Consider the following 25,910-nt stretch of genomic DNA (forward strand, 5'->3'; position numbering starts at 1 on the left):
TTTCTCTTCCCACTTATTACTACAATTTCTGTGCTTGCCTAGAAGTTGTCTCCTGTAACTTGCCAGTGTTGTTTGATTTCTAAATTTGAATAAGCATTGGCCTCTATTAGGACCAACATACTTATAATAACTATAAGTAACGGGAAAATAGACAGGATTATAAACATTTTATATACAGAGGTTTTCTGAGTCAAAAAATTTACTAGTTCAAGGATAAGCAGTATTATAACGACTGGTTGAAATCTAGATTTAGACAACAAAAATGACATTGTTCTTTGCACTACAACTACAAAATATCACTATCACAACCAACTAAGCGATGGTCATATATATTTTATAAATTATTATCCAGCCAACTAATATACATATCTTTTATCCTGAGACCCAGATGTAAATAGGTGGGTGGTGTTATATATGATAAAACTCCATGGAATCCATTCTCAATATGTTCATGAACAACTTGAACTCCAACATTTTGAAGTCTTGACACATACATAAGTCCGTCATCTCTCAAAATATCGTGCTGACAGGTCACAATGTAGGTTAATGGCAAATTCTGTAGCTGGGAATCACTGGCCAGCAAGGGCGACTCTCTGACATCCATAAGTGCTGGCAATGAAAAATTAGTTCTTCCAAGAATTGGTTCATTATAAACATGGTCCTTCCTGTATTTCTTGGGTAAGAGAATGCTCCAGTTAACATACTTGAACAAATGTCTTGATTCCAGAGGCATATGTTGGTTTTTTCTCATTGCTTCGGGCAATGTTTTATCCTCACTGAGATATAAGCCCAGGAGTTTTATGGCTATGTCCCGTGTCACAATGATACCGTTTTCATTTTCTCTGAGAGATGGCAGATAAGAATCAATTATCTGTAAGCTAGGGTAAAATAAAGCTTGTATCTTGATTTTATGTTTCATTTCAAGATCATTCTGCACCTGGAAAACACATAATAATATTTTGTATGGCAGAGACTTTCAAAATATCAAGAAAAGAACATTTTATTTTATTACTTCAAGCAATATTGAGACAAACAAATCTATATAAGCTAAGGTTATGTTATAATATTTCCACAATACGTAGAATGTCTTCCAGTGGCATTGGAAGACAAAAAAAATGTCAGGTTAATTTTAACGGTGAAGTTTTTAAAACTGTGTGTGAGAAAGAGACAGAGACACAAACTCCCAGTGACAAGATACACGAATTCTGAGGATCTAATGCTCAGCATGATGCTTAGAATTAATCATACTGTATTGAATAGCTCAAGTTCCTAAGACAGTACAACTTAAAAGTCCTCATCACATGAAAAGAGCTGACTACGTGAGGTGATGGGAGTTAACTAGACAATATGGTGACCACCCCACAATATCTCCATTATTTGGGGGGTGATTATGTTGTGCACCTGACACACAGATAATGTTATCTATCAATTATGTCTCAATTAAAAAAATAAAAACATAAGGCAGGACTTTAGGTACTAATGAGCTGTATCAAAGAGGGACTTGAAAGGCTGGGAGCACACCACAGTGAGATCTTCAATCTGAGATAATGACAGAAATAGCAGCAACCTGGCTTCAATCTATTGCTAGATTGGCTCTAGCAAATTGGATGCCTCAATATCAATGGAATTAGTGCACAAAATGAGTTCAGCAGAGTAGGCAAGGGGGAGGCAAAAGAAGAGAGAAATATTATACTGTTTTTGTCAAAAATCGTCAGTTCAAAAAACACTAAATACTATAGCTTTGTAAAAACTCTTATTTTTTTTAGGCATAGCTTTTTTTTTTTAAACTTTCAGTCTGGATGGCAAAGTAGGAGAGTAGGTAAACTCTGAGATTGCCTCCTCCCACAATCACGTCAAAATTACAGCTAAATTATAAAATAACCGTCAGTGAGAACACCTGAAGACTATCTGAACAGAAGTCCTATAACTAGCGATATGAAGAAGTCATATCGAGACAGGTAGGAGGGGTGGGGAGGCAAAAAGGGCAGGTCCCATGCCCACATGTGGTTAGTAAGACAAAGGAGAGAGATCTCAGTCAAAGCCCTCATCTGGGCTCCCAAATTCAGAGCTAGGAAGAGTAGTCACCATGACATGTGGCTTTAAAAACCATTGGCAATTGTGTCCCAGAGAGACCAAGACATGCTGCTCTTAAAGGGTCAGTGCAATGACTCATTTATTCTAAGTTCCAGCACAGAGGCAGCCACTCAAAAAGTGCTAGGAATATATGGAGAGGAGCTAAATTGACTAACTTCTGGGTTGGAGCTGGAGGTGCAGGGATTGGGGTATTTATTCTCTCCAGGAACAGAATCACTAGCCAGTACCATTGTTCCTTTGTTGAAGTCTCCTCCCATCAGCTGGCTCAGCATAGAAGGATGCCCAAATCCATGCTCTCCATTAACCTAGCAAACATAGTGCAACCCTACCCTAGTGATCCCCTGAGACCCCGTCCAAACTCCCTCACCTGGCCTGAGCCTCTTCCAGAAGTTCCTCCATATGAATGGCCTATCTTGGCTCATGCTGCAGATACACTAGAAGGACTGCAAACTCCACATGTGTGGTGGATCCCTTGGGCTTCTGCTGAAGACTTGTTTTAAAAGTCTACAAATTCTGTGGAAGTGGTTGCCCTAGGCTCATGCTATAGATTCTCTCAAAGGTACCAAAATCCCACACAAGCGGCAGAAGGCCTTTGCTTAAATTTTAAGTCCTGCCAAGTGGTCATAAGCTTAGCAGAAGTGATGATCAATCTCAATGTGCATTATAACTCCTATTAGGTGGCCCTAAATCTCCGTAAGTGGAGCCAGTCTTGGCTTGTAACATAGCTCCAACTAAGCAGCTGCAAGCCTGGCACAAATGACAACAGGCCTCAGACTGCATCATTGCATCCACCAAAAGGTATCAAGTCCAGCGCAAGTCACAGCTAGCTTTTGTTTGCAGCATAGCTTCTTCCAAGCACCTCCAAGTCCAACACAAGTGGCAACCAGCCACAGGTCACTTTGTATTTCCTACCAAATAGCCCCAAGACCTGACAAGAAATGGCTAGCCTTGGTCTACACCAGAACTTCTCCTGAGAGGTTCCAGACCCAACAAATGCAGTAGTAGGCTTCAGACTGCACCAGAGTCCCACCCAATGAACCTCACAATAGACACACCAAAAGAGCAGAGTTGGCTGGAACGAGAGGCCCTGCTAAAGTGACTCCCACTCCATGGGGTCAACTCTTGCACCACTGTTCATCTATGGTAGTCACGGCCAGTCCTAACAGCCAGGTCACCTGAGAGTTAGCCCCACCCACTGACATACAGGCAACAATCAAATACCAAGTACAAAAAGAGGGCACACACAGGTGACACCCCCTGGAGCACCCAGCTCAAGTGACCAGGGAGACTGTGCCACTGAGCTCTATAGGACACCTTCTGCATAAGGCCATTCTATCAATACTGACAGAGAGAGCAAGGAATTAAAAACTTTTCTGAAGCAATAATGACTTGTAAACCTCCCTAACCTGGCAAAAGAAATAGCTATACAAGACCAGGAAGTACATAAAGTTTCAAATAATTTGAACACAAAGTAGTTCAAACCAAGACACATCATAATTAAAATGCCAAAGGTTATAAACAAGAAAGAATCTTAAAATGAGCAAGAGAAAAGTAATCACGTAGGAGGGAGGTCTCATAGTGGTGTGAGCTGATTTCTTAACAGGAACTTTTCTGACCAGAAGATATTAGTGTACGATATTCAAAGTGACAAAAAGCAAAGACTTACAACCAAAGTTACTCTACCCAGCAAAGCTATTAGTTAGAACTGAGAAATAAAGATTGTCTCAAACAAAACCTAAAAGGAGTTTATCACCACTAAACCAAAATTACAAGAAATGTTACAGGCTTCAAGTGGAAGAGAAAAGATAAAAAATATAAAAAAGAAAATATAGCAAAGGAAAAAATCTCACTGCCAAAGGCAAACATTTTGTAAAAACAGTGTACTGGCCAATTATAAACCCTATACAAAGATTAAGGGACAAAAGTAAGAATGCTATGTGTAATTACAATAAATGAAGGGATACACACAAATACACCAAACAAAAAAAATAATGACTAAAAACATAAACATGAGAGATGAGTATAGATTAGGGATTGTAGATGTTCAAACTGAATTAATACTCGTCAACTTAAAATAATTATTTTTAGACAGACATAAAATTTTTATTGATTTAATGAGCAATATTGGTTACATTGGATTGGACAAAGTGACATTGCATTGCACCTCTATTTCAAACACAAGCTTCACTCCTTGAAGTTTCCTGTCTATTGGAACTCATATACTTTCTGAGAAATCATAATTGCTAATATTCAGTGAACAATTGCTACAGGTGGGACACTGGCTAGTGAATCATAGTGAATTTCTTCTTGTATATGTCACAAAACACCCCTTTCTCATCACCCCTACTTGACTCCTCTTTCTTCATTCCCCACAAATCAAATTAGGCCTGTTGATTCCACCTCTTTTTATTTCACTAATTCATCCACTTTTCTCTGTTCCCATAGACATTACCCTAATCTGTAACTCTCCTTTGCTTAAATACTGCCATTCTTTCACTATGTTCTCCTTTCCACTCTTTCCCCACTTCCAATCTACTCTTCATTTTGCAATGACAATAGTTTGAAAAAAATACAAATGGGATTAAAATTTTTCAATGACTTTGCAATGCTTTGGATGTTAAGTAAAAAATCAATCAATAACAAGACCGCTCAATAATTTGCCTTTGTGAAACTTTCTTACCTCCTCATTTACCTTACTTTCCTTTTTCCTTTGATGTAACATTTACAAACTTCTTCCATTTTATTTTTTACCAAGTTCCACACAAATAAACAGTGACTATGTAAACAGGTAGGGAACAAAACGAATCCACCTACACTTTCCTCAGGCAAAGGACAAAACCAACTTAATTCCAAAGATGAGTAATCAGTTGCTGCTCATTCCAGTGGTGTGAAGGATTGTTTTTCCCCATGAAGAAACATGGAGGGTGAATTGTGAAATGGTGTCATGCTGTTGCAAACGGGATTAGCTAGATAAAATAATCAGGTAAAACAGGATGAAGAGAGGTAGACGCTAAACCCTGAGGTGTTTTGAAAGGTGAAGCAAGAAGACAGGAGGTGTGCAGGTATAATGTCAGCATTTAGAAATAAACAAATTAAAACTATTGTCCTAGCTTTCAAAATACTCTGAGTTCCCTTGGGAATATTTTCTTTCTTTCTTTTTTTAAGTTAAGAAATATTTTTAATTGTGCAGAATGTCCAATGACTTTGTTTACAAAACTTGGTAAGACCAGTGAAACATTCGATTCAGATTGAGCTAATACTCATTGCAGACACTGTTCTAGATACTGTTCCATACACTTTATAAGAATCCTGTTGGCTATTTGGCCAAATTACACATGATAAAATTGAGGTACACAAAGTTTCAGTAAGTTGCTTATAGCTATACTTTATTATAACAAATGGGAATTCTGAGCCTTGAACTTAATGAGGGCATCAGACTGAAAAATCTAAATGTTCTTTTCAGTAAACCATGTGGCCTCCCTAAATATATATATTTTTCCAATTTTTTATTTAATTATTTTTCAAGTACAATTTTCTGTCTATTACTCCCATCCCATCCCACCCCCATCCTCCCCCCTCCCTCCCATTTCCACCCTTCTCAGTTGTTGTCCATGTATCCTTTATATAGGTTCCTCTAAATCCCTCCCTTATTTCCCCTGAAATTCCCTCCCCTCTCCCCTCTGGTCACTGTCAGCCTGTTCTCTATTTCAGTGTCTTTGGTTATATTTTGCTTGCTTGTTTGTTTTGTTGTTTAGCTTCCTGTTAGAGGTGAGATCATATGGTATTTGTCCTTCAACACCTGGCTTATTTCACTCAGCATAATGCTTTCCAGTTCCATCCATGTTGTTGCAAAAGGTAGGAGCTCCTTCTTTCTTTCTGCAGCATAAAATTCCATTGTGTATATGTACCATAGTTTTTTGATCCATTCATTTACTGACGGGCACCTAGGTTGCTTCCAACTCTTGGCTATTGTAAATTGTGCTGCTATGAACATTGGGGTGCATAGGTTCTTTGGGATTGGTGTTTTAGGGTTCTTAGGATACAATCCCAGCAGTGGAATTGCTGGGTCAAAAGGCAAGTCCAATTTTAGTTTTCTGAGAAAATTCCATACTGTTTTCCATAATGGTTGTACCAGTCTGCAATCCCACCAACAGTGGACCAGAGTCCCCTTTTCCCCACACCCTCTCCAACATTTGTTGTTTATTGCTTTGTTTATGATAGCCATTCTCACCAGTGTAAAGTGGTATGGGAATATTTTCTATATGGCAACTATGTACAAACTGCTGCAGGCAATATAGAGGTATAGAGAGGAGGTCTTCCTGGAGACGTTTGGGAGCTTGTGGAACACCCACGTGGAGAAATCTACTCAGGTATAAAAGTTCTGAGCTCAGGATAGTAGTGGCAGTGGATGATACAGACTTGAGAGCCTTCAGCAGGTAAATCAGAACTCAGAGTTGAGTCAGTACACCATGGAGAGAAAAGGATAAAAGACAGAATCATCCAAGAGTTGAGCCCTGGGAAATACCAGGGAGAGTGAAAAAAGAGTTTGTCTCGCATAAAACTGAATAGAAGAAAAATAATAGAGAACAGAGAGAGGGCCATTTTGAACCTCATGGGAAGAAAAAGTTTTCTCAGATAAAAGTTGTCAAATGTTTTAAATGATGAAAAGACATTATATACGAAGAAGAACAACAATTTCCTGTAGATTTAAGGGGAAAGAAGATGGATTGGCACACTTAGCCACATAAAGTTAAAAACAATCTGTAGGGCAGACACAAAGTAATGAACTGAGGAGAGTAGATATTATAAGTATGTAGAAAAAGAGAGGAAAGTTTGTTTTTAATTGAAGTTGGGTACAAAAAATGATTAGTGATAGGATAGAATATTACAAGGGTTAAAAAGCTTATTAACTTTTTGTTTTGATTTTAAGATACAAAAAGCTTAGATATGATTATATGTTGAAGTAAAAGAGCAAAGAAAGTTAGAGATTTTGAAGATACTGCAAAAAAAAGAAAATAAGTTTTAGAGAAAGATCCTTAAGGAGATGGGAGATGGAAGGCAAATAATGCAGCAGAGGTGGTGGGATAATTTCAGATGGTAAAATAAATGGAGAAGATAAGAATTTTTTCTGTAATTATTCCTTATCAGGCTAACCTCAATGTGTCTTACCCTTAAACTTTAATATAAAGAAAACTGCCTACTTAAAGAAAATAATGCCCCATTGAAAACATATTCAACATAATCATGAACCAACTGGAATCTAAAATTCTGTGGCATTAAAATACATAGACCCTTCATGTCTTATGAGTTCATGTCAAACAGTAAGTTAGTGGCAGATTAATTACCTAATTGTGAACTATTGTCCCATTCATAAGGGAGAAAACAACCTAAATTTGAAAAGAAAAACAAAATTATGATGGTTGAATTTCTGACGTCAGGCTGGAGCAAACTAACTTTTTTTTCTTTTCTCTGCCAAATTGACATCACAACGTGTCAGTAAATAGCTTTCTCATGTTAAACAACAATAATTTCAAAGCCCTATTTATTTCAGCCTTCATCAGCACTATTGATAAAGGTTATTTCAGTTTTAAAAACTGGAGAAGTCAGCCAATGTTTTAAATGTAGCGATTTTACTGAGATATTTCTTTCCCTGAGATGAGGATACACATCTCAAGACAAGTTGCTTTTCTGAGACAGGTAATCTATTAGGCAGATATAGAGAGAGGGAACTAACTGACCCACGATAGAAGAGTTAAGGAATCATTCTCGGTCTTAGGGTTACTCAGTTCAAGACCTACCCACTTAAATTTTGAAAAATTCAATTAGCTTGATTTTTTTAGCAAAAATTTTATCTAACCAGTGGTGATAGGGGTTATCCTGGGACTGTATGTATTAGTAGCTTTGGCAATTCATCTTGATTCTGTTAGGACAGATGGATAGAAGCTTCCAGAACAATCATGATGCAAGATTCAAAGTAACAGAAGACAGGTATTTTTGTTTTCAATGGATGTCAGGTAGTTGCATAACCCAGAGATGTTGTTATTATTACAGAGATAAAAATGGCAGAAAGTAGTGTCCCATATCCAAGGGTGCTGAATGCCAAGTTTTTCTTAAAGCATCACCATTAATTACAGTTTCTGATGATTATTTACTATTAAGGCTATTTTGTAAAGAAATTTTTAAAAAAATTTAAGTGTCAAACATGTAAGATCATACATGGCCATGGAAATGTGGTCTGGAGGGGCCACAGAGAACTGTTGCAAGTCATATCACAAGGCCACATTGCCACCTTAAGGCAAATGATCCAAATTAGTAAGAATGCTGCATTGAGAAAGGCCAAAGCTATAAACTTTAATAAATATACCTACTTTATATCCAGCTTCCTATGTAAATGATCTATATTGGAAAATATGGTTTTTAGAAATTAAAGAGAGTGGGACTTAGTAATTACTTCAAAATAGAAATAAGTTCACATTAGTTTCTCAATTTGAAAAGATATTTAGAACTCTAGATTAATAAAAAGCAATGCATAGACTACTTTAAAATAAAATCGGGAGAGATGACAATGAAATTGGATTTAAATGCTATGAATAGATTTTAAAAATATTGTCCCTTTTGATTAAATCTTAATTAAAGATTGAGGAATTATGTCCAGAAAAGTTTCCTTAATTATTGTGAACCTCCAGATCATTGTGATTGATAGTGATCAATAGTTAATAATTATTAATGATTAATCCGTGAGAACATCTTTTTGTATTATGAATTCTATCTGAAATATTGAGTCATTTTTTGTATGCATGTAGGAAAAATAAATCTAACATATTCTGTTGTAGTCTTCTTAGAGTATACAAAAATAATGATCTCTTTGAGGTGCATTCTTATTGAAACAGATTTTTAATCTATAATTCCAAACATACTATTAGCCACAAGCTCATGAGATATTAGTAAAAAAAGTTTAGAATAATTATAAAGTAAAAGTTAGTTCTGTTAACCCATATCAAGAATAAACCTAGCCCTGGCTGGTGAAGCTCAGGGGATTGAATGCCAACTGCAAACCAAAGGGTTGCTGGTTTGATTCCCAGTCAGGGCACATTCCTGGGTTGCAGACCAGGTCCCCAGTAGAGGCTACATGAAAGGCAATCACCCACTCATGCTTCTTTCCCTCTCTTTCTTCCTCCTTTCCCCTCTGTCTAAAAGTAAATAAATAAAACCTTTAAAAAAGAAGAAGCCTAGTTCAGAAAATAAAACTTTTTAATGAAAATATAACAGATGTAGAAAGTTTAGCATACCATGAAGGAGAAGTAACTTAAAGTGTAATCATAAAAAAAATCAGAAAGAGTGAAGAAAATCACTTCTTTATATTATTAAAGAGCACTGAGTTTTTAATGCAGTATTGTCAGCTGTAACAATCTCTTTGAACATATAGATCAGAAACTTATCTGTATACTATATTCTGATATAATTAATTAAAAGAAAAATATAGTGCCAAATTTTAATTTACTTCAAGAGAACAATTTGTACTGACCTACAAATTTTACTTAGAATTGCATTTATTTTGGGGGGCTGTGTTAATATTTAAGATTACCCTGCTGGAAAGCTGTGAGGTGGGTCTTTATGTCTTCATAACTCTCTATGGATATATCAAATAATCATTTCAAAAGCTTTTTTCATTTACACAACCAAGCAAACATTCCATTGTGTATATGTAGAAATTATAGGTGTGGCAAGGGTTGCTCATCATTATAATCATTGGGTGACTGTTGGACAATTTTCAGAATCTCTACATCCACAAAACCAGCTTTTGATAAAAATCAAGGTCAGAATGCCACATGACTTGGCATAGCAACTAGTATAAGAATCTGAAGGTGGGGACAGTCTCCAATTTTCTTTCCCCATCATATGCCCCACTCATACCAACAACATTCTTCAAATGAGTGACATATTATTTCAAATACACAGCAGATCAGTTCAGGTTGAAAAAGACCTCAGGACATAAGTGTAATGGTTATAAACTTTCTTTTTTCCCCTAAGAAAACTTATAAAGTCCTCTAAACATGAAAGGCATTAAAGTGGAGCATCTTGGGTTAAAAGAGGCCCAGGATACAGAGCAAAAGGTGAAGTTTGCTACCACTGCCATACTGGCTCCAAAGCGGGGTTTTATATAGAGGTGTGTGTACGGTTTTACAGATGTATATACATATAGGCATAAGTACATATGTGTATGCATGTGTACTTGTGTACAGTATATGTAAAAGTATACATATGTATGTCTCTGTGTATGCCTGTGCAATCTTCTTTTAAGTTTCCCAGCATGACTAATTTATTTTCATATTTAAGAGAAAAGAAATTTCTAAAAATAAAATCAGAGTGCTCCTCAAATGACTTAATTAAGCCAGAATAACCCTTATATCAATATTTGAAAAGAACATTAAAAAATAGAAATCAGGCCCTGGCTGGCGTAGCTCAGTGGATTGAGCGCGGGCCTGTGAACCAGACAATCGCGGTTCGATTCCCAGTCAGGGCACACGCCTGGGTTGCAGGCTGGTTCCTTGCAGGCTAACTCCCAGCAGGGGACGCACGAAAGGCAACCATACATTGATGTTTCTCTCCCTCTCCTTCCCCTCTAAAGACAAAGAAATAAATAAAATCTTTAAAAAAAAATAGAAATCAATCCCTCAAACAATACTTCATCTTTAAGTTTAGAAAATGGAAACAAGGAACATATATAATTTTTATTCATCATGACCAAATGAAGTTCATGTCTGGAATGTACACATAATTTAGTATCTGAAAGTCAATTGACATAATTTATCAAGTTAAAAAATTAGAGTGAGAAATCATATGGCCATCTGAATAGATGCATTAAAAATATTTAGCAAATTCACTATCCATTTATGCAAAGGCTATTAGTATACTAGGAATAGAAAGGATTCTTCAATCTGATAAAACCCAGCTATGGAAAACATTCAGTTAGCATAATATTTATTGGTGAAATACAGAACAATTTCCTCCTAAGTTTCAGAGCAAGACAGTTATATTCAATATTTTATTAGAAGCCCTAGCCAGTGCACTTATTAAGAAAATAAAATAAAAACATAAAAATTGGAAAGGAAGAATTAAAACTATCTCTGGTTGCAAAAGATATGATTACATAGAAAATATAAAAAATTTCCCAGAATCTCTAAGTAAATTTTTCAAGAATATGGTTGTAAAGGCTAACTTAAAAATAAAGTGCATTTCTATATATTATTGATAAACATTTGGAAAGTGTTATTTTAAATGAAGTTTTCCAAAGTAACTCTGGAATAAACATGAGAAAATATTTGCAAGACAAAAGAGAAAATATTTGCAAGACTGAAAAAAAAACAATGCTAAAGAAATTGAAGAGGTCTAAACAAAATATGATATACCATGAACATTAATTGGACAAAATGAACAAAAGACATACAGAGACTGAAAGTGAAGGGATGGAAAAAATATTCCCGGAAAGTGAGCAGGAAGAAAAAGCTGGTGTAGCAATACTTATATCAGACAAAATAGACCTCAAAACAAAGGCCAAGAAAAGAGACACACAAGGACATTTCATAAACTGAAGGGAAGAAATTATCAAGAAGATATAAACATTATCAACATATATGCACCCAACACAGCAGCACCTAAATGTATAAGGAAAATCTTGGAGGACTTCAAGAAAACTATAGACAGCCAAATACTTATAATAGGGGGTTTTAATACCCCACTGTCAAAAATGGAAAGGTCTCCCAAACAAAATATCAACAAGAATATTGTGGCATTGAACAATGCCCTAGATCAAATGGACTTAACTGATATTTATAGAATCCTTCATCCCAAAGAAGCAAGACACACATTCTTTTCAAATGCTCATGGAACATTTTCATAGCTAGAATACATGACAGGACAAAAACTAAGCCTCAACAAATTCAAGAAAACTGAAAACATATCACAAATTTTCTTAGACCACAGGAGCCTGAAATTAGAAACCAACCTCAAAGAAAAAAAGTAAAAAACACTCAAATTCATGGAGATTGGATAGCATGTTATTAAACAATGAATGGGTTAATAATATCAAGGAAGAAATAAAAAAGTTTCTGGAAAAGAATGAAAATGGACGCACAACAGTCCATAACCTGTGGGACACAGCAAAGTCAGTCCTGAGAGGGGAGTTCAAAGTGATTCAGGCCTACCAAAAAAATAGAAACATTTCAAATAAACAGCCTAACCCTCACCTATGAGAACTGGAGGAACAACAACAAACAAATCCCAGAGCCAGTAGAAGGAAGGAAATAACCAAGATCAAAGCAGAATTAAATGGTGTAGAGACTAAAACAACAATCAATAAAACCTGAAACTGGTTCTATGAAAAAAACAAAACCAACAAGCCTTTAAGCAGACTCATCAAGAAAAAAAAAGAGGAAAGACCCAAATAAATGAAATCAGAAAGGAAAAAGGAGAGATTACAATAGATATAACACAGATACAAAGGATTGTAAGAAATCACTATGAAGAACTACACGCCAAGAAATTTGAAAACCTGGGTGAAATGGACAAATTTCTAGAAAAATATAACCTTCCAAGACTGAATCAAAGAAGAAGCAGAAAGCCTGAATAGACAGATAACAGCCGGTGAAATCAAAGCAGTAATCAAAAAACTTCAGGCACATGAAAGCCCTGGACCAGACAATTTCAAAGGAGAATTTTACAAAACATTTAAGGTAGAGCTAACCCCTATTCTTTAAAGACTATTCCCCAAAATCCAAGAAGTGGAACCTAATCAACAAAAGAAACAAGCAAGCAAAATATAGCCAGAGACATTGAAATAAAGAACAAAATGTCAGTAACCAGAGGGGATGCAGGAGAGGAATAATGGGGGAACATAGGGGAAGGGCCATCATCGAATATGTATAAAGGACACATGGACAAAGTCAAAAAGGGTTGGATTGTGGGTAGGAGGTGGGCATGGATGGGGAGGAGGGAAGTGGTGAGGGTCAAATGGGGACAACTGTACTTGAACAACAATAAAAAAAGAGAGAGTTCAAAACCAAAAATAAATAAAATACTTATTGAAATTTTTTTTAAAAAAAGGAATAACGTAATGTACCTGCTGCGTCACTGCGGCGGCTAATCTGCCTCCAGCGCTGTCTCCTGAAACACATATTCGGGTGGGATCCACTCCATATTTTGTAAGAACTTTATCTTGAAGGAAAAACTTGACTACAGCAATGCTGTCTTCAAACGGAGCTGGTGAGAGGTGTTGGGGAGCTAGTCTATAGCTTTAAAAAGATTAAACAGTTTAATAAAGTACCATTATGCTTCTATCTGTCTATGTAGCTTTTACATACCAAACAGATGCAATTTAACACCATGCTTTATTGCTTAGTCTTCCAAAAATCAAACCTGAGTTTTTTAGTATATGAAAAACTAAAAACTTATATAAACTTTTCAATATCATATCTCAGGTAGATGGATGGCATTGCACATGAGGGGGAAGGAAAGTGTTATGAACTGCCTGATACTGCAACGATAAATTTTAGCCCATTTTGGATTGATGACACTCCATAGCTTACATCAAATTCTCAATGTAATTGGTGGCCTAAACTTTAAAAAAATATTCATAAAGCACCATCAATGTTTAAAGGCAGAAGATCTGAACCATATTCTAGGCAATGTCCTATTTTTCCAAGGTCCTTTATTCAATAGATAAAAGTTTTACACACTGTAATACACATAACTCATCATGGATAATGCCCAGGAGTTGAATCTAGATAAAAACTTTGAAATAAAAATAACATTTAAATATGCTAGAAATCTTGCTAGTTTCTGGTAAACATATTTAGAAGGCACAGCATTTGAAATAAAAATAACATTTAAATATGCTAGAAATCTTGCTAGTTTCTGGTAAACATATTTAGAAGGCACAGCATCAGCAAATTCTTTTAATACATGCAAATAGATATTTCCTCATACCTGTGGGCAAGCAAAAGCAAGAGAACACCTCTATACAAACACTTCCCAGAGGTAACTTTTTCTTTTTGTTCTTTAGAATGTGAAACTTTGTAAATATCTTCACTTAATATTAAATGTTGGCCAGATAATTCTTTGAGGATTACTTAATGTTATAATGGTGACAAATAAAATATCTTAGCTTAAAAACGTTATATTTGAGGCATAGCTGACTTGATTTTGTAATCCAACCTCTACTTTCTAAAAGCAAAAATCATAGTAGCCAAAGAAAATCATTCTCTTACTCCACTGCCACAACCACGGCATCAAGTTTGTTTGCTGTCTCTCTGTTGAGCAAGTCAAAACCCGAGTGCTCTGAAATGAAGAAATAAATGTTACAGTACTCCCTGTAATGAAGCAACAGAAAAGTCATAGCTATAAACTAGGGGGCAGGGGGGGGGAGGGGGATGTGATTTGAGTCTTACAAGCAACCTCTTTCCCCGCGCCGTTTTCATGCGTTTTCATGCCGAGGGACCTGAATTGACATGCCACTTTCCACAAGAGTGGGACTTCAGTCACTCCCTCTGATGATCTGAGGGTGCTTTGGGAAGTTGCAGTGCAGGTAGCCCATTCTAATGTTCTCTTGTTATATGCTGTCTACACATACTGATCCTCCCAAGACCCCACCATGGCTTGGGGCTCTGCTCCTCGGGGAAGCTAGTTTCAGAGGCAGCAGGGCTGTGCTTGCTCATCAGCCGGGCCAGCCACTGCAGCTGGGTTAATCTCTCTGACTCAGCAACATCTAAACCCACATTCTCCAAGCTTCACTAGAAACAGTGGTTATGTTTTGACTTCCATTTACCTGAATTCTGTGGATAGCTTAGAACACAGATAAACAACAACATAGTGGATGTATTGACTTTCTAAAACTGTAACACTCAATAATGTGTTTCCTTAAAACCTTCATTTTCTCCAAATACGTCACATAATGATGGGGCTCAATAACCTTGGCTTTTAAGACCGACCTGAGGAAAAGCAGCTAGATTTTGAGAGATGCTCTGGCAAGTCAGTGTGTGGACTTAGGTGTACGTATTGGTTTTGGCATGCTTGGCACTCAAGCCATCTCCTCCCCCATGAACATACACCCCCCATATCTATCTCCATGTACCCACAAATCCAATTGACCAGTGCTCTGACCATACCACTTTGGCAAATCTGTGACATCTGCTATTACTCTGTTCATCACAAGATTCTAGAAATTCAGAGAATTCTAGAGTCGTGATTAAATTCCAAACTATTCAAAGGTGTCTACTGCACATTATCAAAATTTCAAATTAAATACTGGGTATGTAACTACCTTGAAATCAGAAAAGTGAATCACCTAGCACTGTAGGAAGAAAAATAATGTTTTCATTAAAGATGGAAGTGATAAGTATTGAGAAAAGGCAATGCACAGATGAGGACCAAAGTGTACAAGATACAAGGACCTTCAGACACTTGCCCTTAAAGTCCCTCAATGATGTATTCAAATGTTTTTATTTCTATCTCCCAATGCTTTTTTGTCCTTACAATAAGCCAATTTAATTTTTTGTTTTCCATTCTGTATCTTAAACTGCCCAAATGCACACAATATTGGCTGATAGCAGTTGTCAGATCATGTTTTCCTCTTCTTGATGCCCATTTTGAATTTATAACAATTTTAGGACCAGTTAGAAACAAGACAACATGAGGATAAATGTTGAAAATCAAGCACAGAAGTACGTAAAAAGTGTACTAGAGTATTTTTTTAAAGATTTTATTTATTTATCTTTAGAGGGGAAGGGAAGGAGAGAGGGAGAGAAATATCAATGTATGGTTGCCTCTCGTGTGTCCCCTGCTGGGAACTGGCCTGCAACCCAGGCATGTGCCCTGACTAGGAATCGAACTGCGATTGTGTGGTTCGCAGGCCCACGCTCAATCCACTGAGCTACGCCAGCCAGGGCTCTACTAGAGTCTTTTAAAAAGTATTTCTTAATTCTTAAAGCAACTTTGGCAAATTTTAATTTAAAAAAAATAGCCTAGAGAAAAAAAAGGAAAATCAACATTTGTAAGTACCAGAAAACATTTGTGTGTGCATTCTGATTTTTCAAAAACTAAAATGTATCTAAGTCATTTATAGTTTGTCTATGTGAATTTTGGAAGATCCAAAAACAAATAATACATACATATAAAATAAAAATATAGAAAAATGAGTCAACTGGAATTTGGCTGAGAAAGATGTTGGAATGTTATTTCTTGAATAATAATAATTCTCACATTTTCACATTTTATTGACCATAATCACTACCCTTGACAATGAAAGGGAAATCAACCTAATAATAAGGAATACTTTCACATTCCAAATTCCAAGGTGATATTGTCCCCTCTGTGGGCATTTCTCTTCTCTTAGCGAATCCTGAATAATATGAATATGAACACTTGGGTATTTCGCAGACCTTATCAAAACTTTTGCAGAATTAATTTTCCTCTTTGGAGTCAAATGAAGTTAACTTGGCATTTAATATATTTAAAAGGAAGCATAATATTTTGACCATCTTAATGTCCAATGTAGATTGAATTATAGATAAAATCTAATTTACTGAAAACATTAAGGAGATGAAAAAGACATGAGAAAAGTACTGGGAAAAATTCTGGATAATGACAGGAGTCCATTCAATCATTCAATTTTTTGTTCCCCAAAGACATTTGTTGGATATTCACTGTATGGGGAGTGCTTTGTTAGATGGTAAGCGATGATGCCACCTCCAGGGAGGTACTAAAACAAGCATGAAACAACAAGAATTGTCCCTATCAAGCTTATACAAGCTGCCGTGGACATCCAGATTGCTAAAATATTTCAGAACAAGGGGAGCCTTCACACACACATGTGCATACACACATCCACATATATGCACACACACGCACGTGCTCACTATTTAGGTAAGGTGAAATGTGAAAGTGTACCTTTCCTAAATACGGAAAGATGAAAGAGTTTTCTAGAGGTAAGATCTGAAAGACATTCTAGGAACATGTAGCCATGGAGAGAAATGAGAATGCATGGAGTGTTTGGGGAATTAAAAGCAGCTCAGTATAGTAGAAATGAAATTATGAGGAAAGCATTGCATTGTCAGGGACAAGCAAGTTAAAGAATGTAAGAACATCGGAATCTGAGCACTATGCTAAGGGGTTTAGATTTATTTCATTAAATGATGAAAGCCCCTGAAAATTGAAACAAAGAAATCATATAATCAGGTTTGCATGTTAGAGAGGCCCAGAGTACTAAACATAGAAGATGAAATAAAGTTGAGTCAGAGAAAGGCAGAGACATCAGAAAGGAACATGTGTAAAAGATCATGAAGTACTAACTCGTGTCAATGAGGTCGAAATATTCAAACAGGGAATGTATGGGATGTTGTAATTGAATGTGAGCATTAAGGAAATATAGAGAGTTGACAATAATTGCTGTTTAGTAGATCCAGACTGGTTGTCAGTAGCGTGGGGGTATTTGGAGAATTAGGAAAGAGAGCATGTAGAGTTGAAACTGGAAGGTAGAGATTAAATTCTGGGGGACAAGAATACACACAAGGAGTCAATATAGACAACCAGTCATTTTGTTTGTTTGTTTTTGAAATGAGAGATGGAAAAGAGTGATTGAGAAAACAATGAACAGCAGAGAAGACGCAGGAGATCATTTGTCACCGAAAACCAAAGGAGGACCAGTGAACATTAAAAAGGAGGAAAAAGTGGGTGTCATCAAGTGCCATAAATTATAGAGCTTGAGGAACTAATTAAAGGGGGGAAATGAGGAAACAAGGGAGAACAAGCGCTTATAGTGCATAGAGATTAATCTGAAAAGGAAAGGAAAATGAAAGAGGACTAGAAAGAGGAATTCACGGTCAAGTAGGAATATTTTTAAAGGTAAAAATGGACATAAATTATTCAGGAGGAATCATGTAAAAAGTAAAAATAAACAAACAAAAACATTAAGACAGTGGATTGACATAGATATACTAATGCCAAATAATAGGGTAAGAGCCCTGTGATATAAAGCAAAGGTAGAAAGACTACTTTTGTCAAAGGGATTAGGCCTCTTCTGAGAGTACTAGAAAGAAGCTAAAAATTGGGTCTGGTTGATAAGAAGTTCACAGAAAAGAGTAATTGACTAGTGACCAAGGGTCCAAAAGTTTGAGGACATGCACTCTCTCATGTCCTCTATTTCCTCTAAAATAGCAGTAAGTTTGATCTCTGGCTAAGTGGAGGAGCTGATGTTGCCAGTGAAATCAAGCTCTTCCCCGGGATCATGAAAAAAGAATTCCAGGGACCCACACATGGGAGATTGTGATGTGTAAAGTTTATTCAGGTGGAAATAGAAGCGCCCCCTGGGTTTCCATTTTCCCATCTGTTTCTGTCCCACCATGTAAAAAGTCCAACTGTGTCCTCAGCAAGACCAAAACAAAAGCCAATGTTCAGAGTTTCTGCCTCATATTAAAGCTTAGTCCTTTGGGCCCCACACAGTCTGCTGCTGGCCCTGGTAGCTGCTAGACCCACCCAGTCGTGTGGTCCTGGGTGAGAAGTTGCACAATGCACAGGGCAAGTGTGGGTCACCAAGGTGGGAAGAAAGAGAGAGTGTGTATTTCAGTTCCCCTTGGATTATATTAGCTTGGATATGGGATGGACTAAGTGCCTTTTAAAAATAGCCAATCACTTCCTAAGCTTTTGCAAGGTTTTTGATAGAAGGCCCTAATTATACTAACAGGTCTCTATAGTCAAGAGCCTCCTCCTGTGCCCTCCAACAGTCCTGTACCAGAAGGGAGAAAGGAGGAGTGTTCATCTTGGTGGACCAATGCTATGAACCCCTGCATGTGAAACTATAACTTCACGGTCAAGCAAACAGCCTCATGCTTCCCAGTTCATTAAACTCAAAGTCTAATTCCCTTAGGGGGCTTATTAATAACTAGTTAACTACCTATGGTAACACTCAGAGGCCTGGAGTGACACAGTCTCAGAAGAGTCATTGACAAAAAGAGAGACAGAACCGATGAGCTACATGGGACAGGATGTCTGAGCCACAGCAGGACAATAGGTGGCAGTGGTTCCCAGCGTAGTGTGGTGTCTAAATCAGTAGCATCAGCATTAACTGGAAATCAATTTGAAAAGCAAATTCTAAGACCCCCCTTTGACTTACTTACTTAGTCAAAAATTCTGCAGGTGAGGCCTGACAATCTTTTAACAAGCCTTCTAGCTGATTCTGGGGCCACTAAAGTTTCTGGAGTGCCACTGTCTTAAGGTTTTATATCTCACTAGCAATAGAAAATGACCATTGTTCCCTTCCTTGTCACAGTGTTTTTGAATTCGCTTTTTCGGGTTCATTCAAAATCTTTAAGAAAACAATTTTTCTAGTATTTCCCAAAGGATATACAGACCACCTGTTTCACTGGCTGTTACAAAAGTCACCTCTGAATCACACCCCAACAGATTCTTTGCCTTTTATTTCATCCTGTTACCTGCTGCTAAAATTGCTTTTACTTATCTTTCTATAGCTATGCTCCCAGCATGTATTTACAAGGAGGATCATAAAAATCATATGTGTTCTTCATAGAATAGGAGGTCTTTTTCTAGGATGAAAAAACTGAATTTCTCATCTCATTTTGGAAATCATTTAGTTTTATATTGTGTTTGGTTTCCACTAAGCAGACTGTGCAAGGAATAAAACAAGCACGAGAGAGGGTCCCTGTTTCCTCGAGCCTTCTACATTCCCCTCCTTATTTTTCCTGTATTGATACCATCTTACCTACCCTGTAAACAATGAGTAGTTAACAAAACATAAGGCTTGCAAAAGCAATAATACACTCTGTTGGTTTTCGTGATTCTACCAATCAAAGCAAGCGTGGGACATGAGCCCATACATGCCTGGTCCTCGACCACTGGTTTTTGTTAGAATTGAATGGTACTGCCTGAACAGTACAAGGGCACATACTTACTTCACTTTTCCAAGCCTATTTAAAAAAATCCCTCCACTGAGAAGCCATGTAGTCTTTAACTGCTTCCTGAAGCGCAACTAAATCAAGTCTTTAGCCTCTATTTGAGTCATTTAAATTATTTTATTTTGACAAGTCACTGTAAATTTTGGAATTGCTTATGGTTCCCCCCTCAATATGTTAGCTATCAAAAAGCTGGAGAGGAGAAAACTAGGAAGCCAAAATTGCAGCTTAACTATTTTAGCATTTTGCATATTAACCAAAGCCTTTGAGCTTCATTAATTTTTCATGCTTATTTTCTTTGACTAATCCTCATTGCCAATATTTGGTTCAATGTCGCTTAGTATATTGCTTATATGTTAAGATTCTAAAACTACTTTGAATCAAGTGAGGATGAAAGACAAAAGGTGAAAAATGCATTTATGAGCTATTTATTTTTCTTCTATTCTACTCATTTGTTTACTGTTATTATTTTAATTAAATAGAAAACAACCCTGCTAAAATACTACCACCATTCTAGGATTTTTCCAGAGTTTTCAAAAAGGTAAATTTATTCATGTATTTGTTTTGAAGCTTCAATATTTGCCTCTCAGAATCGTCGCCAGATGTAAGTAGGGACACTGGACTTCATGAGAAGAGTTTATTATTACATAGTTCTATTTTGTGTGTTTATTTCATAATTGAGCCAACAAAAGCCTATTTAGGCTTTTCTGCAGTTAGTATTATTGTTAACAGTAACCACAAACTATTCTTGTAGCAACCAACAGCTTTTGCTTTCGATTTACAGTTTAAAACATCTGCACCACTCCACTGTTTCTGTTCCTGAATATAATTTGATCCCAAAGATAAGGAGTTTGCTAATTGACTTGCTCATGCCCTACTCACTTGATATAAGTTCTTTCAATAACAAAAAGAAGCTGAGAAGAAAATGCTTACCAAAAAAACCAAAACAAAACAAAATGGAAATACCAATCTCTGTGATATATTTTTTTAGGCATGTCTGTCTCTCTATTAGATACTTAGAATTTAAAGCTATACTTACATATAGTATATGAGTACCTCTATAAGTTTGTATACATGTATGTGCACATAAATACGTATATTTATATAAGATAGATCTTATAGCAGAAAACATATGAACAGTTACACTTCTTGCTTATATGATGAACTTACTGAAACTTCCAAAACAGTAAGCACCACCATGAAGATAGATTACCGCTCGTCTTGGGGTTTCTGACTTTCTCTTGGGCAAGTACAAACGTACTGGAACATCAACAAATGCCGTATCCATCACTGTTACGTGTTCATCTGAAAGCGGTTGGGTATAATCCAGCCTGAATATCATGGAAATAAACTCTTCATATTTCATAATACCTATATGTTCAAGACATCTACCCTGTAAGAACAAAAATAAATATTTTCACCTTGAAAAAATATCAAATGCATATAGAAAGTGAAAACATAAGCAAAATGAGCAGAAATAGAATGCCTATAAAATTATTTCCAAATATAGCTCTTACTGAATAACTTTATTGCCTTTGAAAAATTTTTGATGAGATGGCTATTTTTGATAAATAGCTATCTCATTCAAAAGTTGCAATTTACTAACAGTTTATTTTATGTCTGTCATAATTATTACTTAATTGTAAATTCTTATCTGAAAAATTTTGAGGTCTTATAACATCTTTCTTCTTTTTTTCTTTCTTTCTTTCTTTTTCTTTTTCTTTTCTTTCTCTTTCTATTGTCATCTTTTCTTATTTTATTTTTCATTTTATTCAATCCAGAATCTTAAGTGTCATTTTATGACTACTCTACTAATGATTCAAACATCCTGGTTTTCAATTACAAACAGATTCCCGTTTCCTGCCCTTCTGCTCTCCCAATTCCCAAATCCCATATTTGATTGATAACACTGGAAAAAATCTCTCATTGATATTTCTGACCAGCTTCTCCTGGACCCTTGTGGCATGTCACTTGACAATTTATTCAAAGGAAAAACCTTAAAAAATACATAGTCAATAGTACATTAAGCAGCCTTTACCACTACAATTATTCCAAAGAATTTAAGGTACTATCGGGTCTTAGAGAACATCTAATCCCTATACTTTAATGATGAAGAAGCATACAGAAACTATAAATTGCAGTCAATAATCCATAGCAAACTATAAACTACAGTCAGTAAATACTGAAGTCCAATTGGAATCTATTTTTCTAGACCAACCTCCTACTACCATGGACCCAAGCAAATTACTCTGTATACTTCAATATCTTTGATCTGTAAAACTGTAGTAATAACAATAATTAAATTCCTCAGTGAGTTTTAGAAAGTTTTAAATGAATTAGGACTTTCAATTCACTGGAGAAGAATGCCTGGTCCAAAACGCCTTGTTTTACTATTTTGTAAGTATTCCTCACTAAAATGAGTTTTGAATAAAGTCACATAAAAATCCCTTAAAGCAAGTTTTTGGTAAATGGTTAAATTAGGTTAATTTTCATTTGGCAAATTGGCTTTTAAAAATTAGATTTTTGGCAAAATGTCTTGTTTTTATTTTCTAAGAAATTACCTGTTTTTTAATGCATACTTAAGTATTTATGGAACAATAATAAAACCTACCATTTTAGAGATTATTTTGTGCTCTACTAGCATATGAGATCTCTAATTCTCAGAGTAGTGCTGCAAAGTATTTATTATTAGTACCTTCTTTTTAACAATAAAAATTGCATGAAGAATTAAGGAAGTTTTTTAGGATTGAGCATGTTTCTACCAAACTCTCTCTTCTAATTTAACACATTAGTGCATTGTAATGTGTTTATTTTTAAGGCCATTTTACCAAGAACTCAAATTTTTACTTCCATATCATATATTAAAAATATTAATTTTCTTACTGGTACAACATTGAGTCACAAAATTCAGTATTAACAACAGTAAAATTGGCCTACAACACCTAGATTGCTAATTTTACTAGAATAATCTTTAAAGTAATTATATATGTGTTTTCCTTAAATTTTTTAAATAAAGGAAAATACATTATGATACCAAAACCATAAAAAGCTGTTTTACATAAGATATTATTTTATTATAGATGGGTATGAATCATTTGTAGCTGAGAAAGTGAAAGTACAACTTTAGAGTAGGCGCTGCTGCTAATGTTGTAATTTAGATGATGATATCAGTATCAGTCACTCTGAGTTGTAAATACACATGAAATAGTCAAGGAAGATAATGGCAGTTCCTCTGTGGAACTGGTACTCGCTATCCCACATTTTCTTTCACTTTATGTTAAATGAAGGAGTGAGAGCATTGGGAAAAGACAGTTATGGTGCAAGTGAGCCGCTGGAAGTGATATGAGAGAAAAATCTCAGGATTTAGCAGACACAGACAGGGACTGGCTGGCATTTCAGAAAACTGTTGTCCACTCTATAAAGCTCCATGGGAAAACCTCTCCCTCTTATACCATGGAGTGCTCCCTCTTCTCTGATCATCTGCTGCTCTTGTCGCCTTCTCCTTTCAGCCTCCTAATGTTAGTACCATCAGAGGACACCTTGAGAGCCTCCTGGTTTTGCAGTGAGAGTATGGGTTTTGAAATAAGGCAGTCCTGAGTTCAAATTCTAGAGTTTTCAATTTCTAGCTGCATGAACTCTTCTGAACCTCTTTTTCCTCCTCTACAAACTGTAAAAATAATTGAAAGATAGTGGGGATGAGCATACATATACATTATAACAAATCTATACATTGTAAAACCTCAAAAATATTTATTACCATATTTCCCCTTTACCAAGGAGTTATTTTTGCTAGAGCTTACAACCTACTATCTGTATTTCAAGTCAGACAATCTCTGAAACCCACTAATTTAGAATTGAAGATGCACAATAGAACAGCTTGAAATAGTAAGAGCCTTATATTAACATCGAACAGGTATAAACATCAACCACATTTATTTCTGTATTATGAGGTACTTATAGGACTAGGTCGTCCCTGAAAACTCAAATGTAAGTCAAGTTATCAAATAAACTTCAAAATTTTCCCTTCAACAGTACCATTTATTTTATGCCTATCACAACATGTGGAGTCTTTATATTTAGACAAACTCTTTGGAAACAAAAATTCTGTCTCACTCTGTTTGTACAGATGCAACAATTTTAATTTACTCAATTTCATGTAGATGATTTATTCAAACACACAAGCAATATTTATTTTAAAAGATAACTCATAGAAAATTCATAAGTACTGGTTTTCAGTTAACAAAGCACCCCAATATTCAGGAAAAAATGATAATCTTACCACAAATGAACATGTTCTAGCAATTCCATCCAAGGCCATTACTTTCCAGCGTTCTTCAATGTTGCTTGGTATGGGCACATGAATATGAATAGCAAAAAGAACACAAAACAGCCCCAAGCAGAGAGCTTTAAAACCTGTCATACTCCTTTTTTCAGTGTTGTCACGGTGCTGAGATTAAATTATTTCCATTAAAACTGAACAATAAGTAGCAGAACAAGGGTAGACTGAGAACCCTTTCAGGTAATAAGAATTTCTTAATAACCTGAAGCTATTTAACAAGTCGAATATTACAATATCAGTAGAAACTTGCACTTACACACTGCGTTGGAGACTCACAGTGTCAGTCTATGCTTACTTCATTAGCATGCAATTAAAAACGCCCAGAGTATTTCCTCACCCTTTGACCGGATAATGTGATACCATTATCAGGGACTAATAATGGTATTAGTCCAGCACTCCATAATGTGATGCCATTATCAGGTCAAAGCAAGTCTGTTGTTGTGACCTAAATCAGAGCTTAAATGAGAGCTATGAATAACTTCTGAATTGTCATTTTTGTGATTGGTTGGTCACAATGTTTTGTAAGAAGTTTAAAGAAGTGTATACTTAGTTAAAATCCAGGCTAATGCAATTAGCATGGATTACTAACCATGTTAATAAACCTTCCTTGTGGTGGTGAAGTTTTGGGTCAAATAATAGAGGGATCTTGTCTAACTTTCATCATTCATGAAGCTGAAACTTTTGAATACATCGAAGTAGCACAAGGCTAGGGAGAAGTATCCCAGAATGCATTCTGCTTTTTAAAGGTTTGCATAGACTTCGTTCATATATTTGGCAATTCTTTAAAATTAATCTACATCAGGAATTCAGCCTCGTGTGGCAGGAATAGCCAGTAAAAATATTGGACTTGTGCCTACCACAATCTGAGAGCCTGCTGGAACCTGTTCATTAAGCTGGGTAACTGCAGGTTCTTGCAACATGCGAGGATGAGAGATTTCTGTGTAATGTCTCAGGAGCCATAAAATAAATGAGCAGTCACAATGCCATAAATCCACAATTCCCAAGCTGATCGATAAGGGGTCAGCACTCAGGGGATGTAATTTTAGTGATAGACTTCAAGCCCACCATGGGTCTAATAAAAGCATGGGACAGTATTCAGACCTCCTGATAGCATAAGTATTCATTTCAAAGCCTATTATAGACTTAATTATTAAAATGTTTCCTTTTATTCATCTATGTTCCAGTTGTCCTTGAATCTCATAAGCAGAACTTAGTAATATAATTTATCACTCACTGTTAAAAGTAAAATAAATAAACAATATTAATAATGCACATACACTGAATAAATTGGGATTTATGGTCATACCCTAATTATAACTCTTACCAAATTTAACTAATTGGTATGCCTGACTTTTCAAGCAGACTATACATTTATTGAAAGAAAATACCATACACATATGTATATTACATACATTTTACTGAGTCTAAAGGCACTGATAAGGTTCATGTTAATTTGAACCAATAGAATATAAAGCATATCAAATATACCCCATCCCCTAGGTAACATCAAGTACCCA

General features: G+C 35.9%; 1 protein-coding gene across 1 annotated transcript; it reads right to left on the reverse strand.

Moving 5' to 3' along the window:
• AADACL2 (arylacetamide deacetylase like 2) lies at positions 1–24,756 on the reverse strand. The gene is made up of 5 exons (XM_037055554.1): positions 24,334–24,756; positions 21,225–21,447; positions 14,361–14,430; positions 13,214–13,385; positions 1–937 (listed from the first exon to the last, which is right to left on the reverse strand). The coding sequence occupies exons 1-5, from the start codon at positions 24,472–24,474 to the stop codon at positions 335–337; spliced, it is 1,209 nt and encodes a 402-aa protein (XP_036911449.1). The 5' UTR covers positions 24,475–24,756; the 3' UTR covers positions 1–334.
• Positions 24,757–25,910: the final 1,154 nt, after the last annotated feature.

This window comes from Sturnira hondurensis, unplaced genomic scaffold (assembly GCF_014824575.4).
Source record: "Sturnira hondurensis isolate 20B ecotype Veracruz unplaced genomic scaffold, ASM1482457v3 Scaffold0008710, whole genome shotgun sequence".
In the NCBI taxonomy this organism is placed as follows: Eukaryota; Metazoa; Chordata; class Mammalia; order Chiroptera; family Phyllostomidae; genus Sturnira; species Sturnira hondurensis.

Coding starts and splice junctions, on each gene's coding strand:
- AADACL2 (XM_037055554.1), bottom strand. CDS start 24,474: ATGACAGGTTTTAAAGCTCTCTGCTTGGGGCTGTTTTGTGTTCTTTTT. Junction 21,448..24,333: donor CTAGAACATGTTCATTTGTG/GTAAGATTATCA, acceptor TTGTTCTTACAG/GGTAGATGTCTTGAACATAT. Junction 14,431..21,224: donor TTACTGTTTTGGAAGTTTCA/GTAAGTTCATCA, acceptor TCTTCATTTCAG/AGCACTCGGGTTTTGACTTG.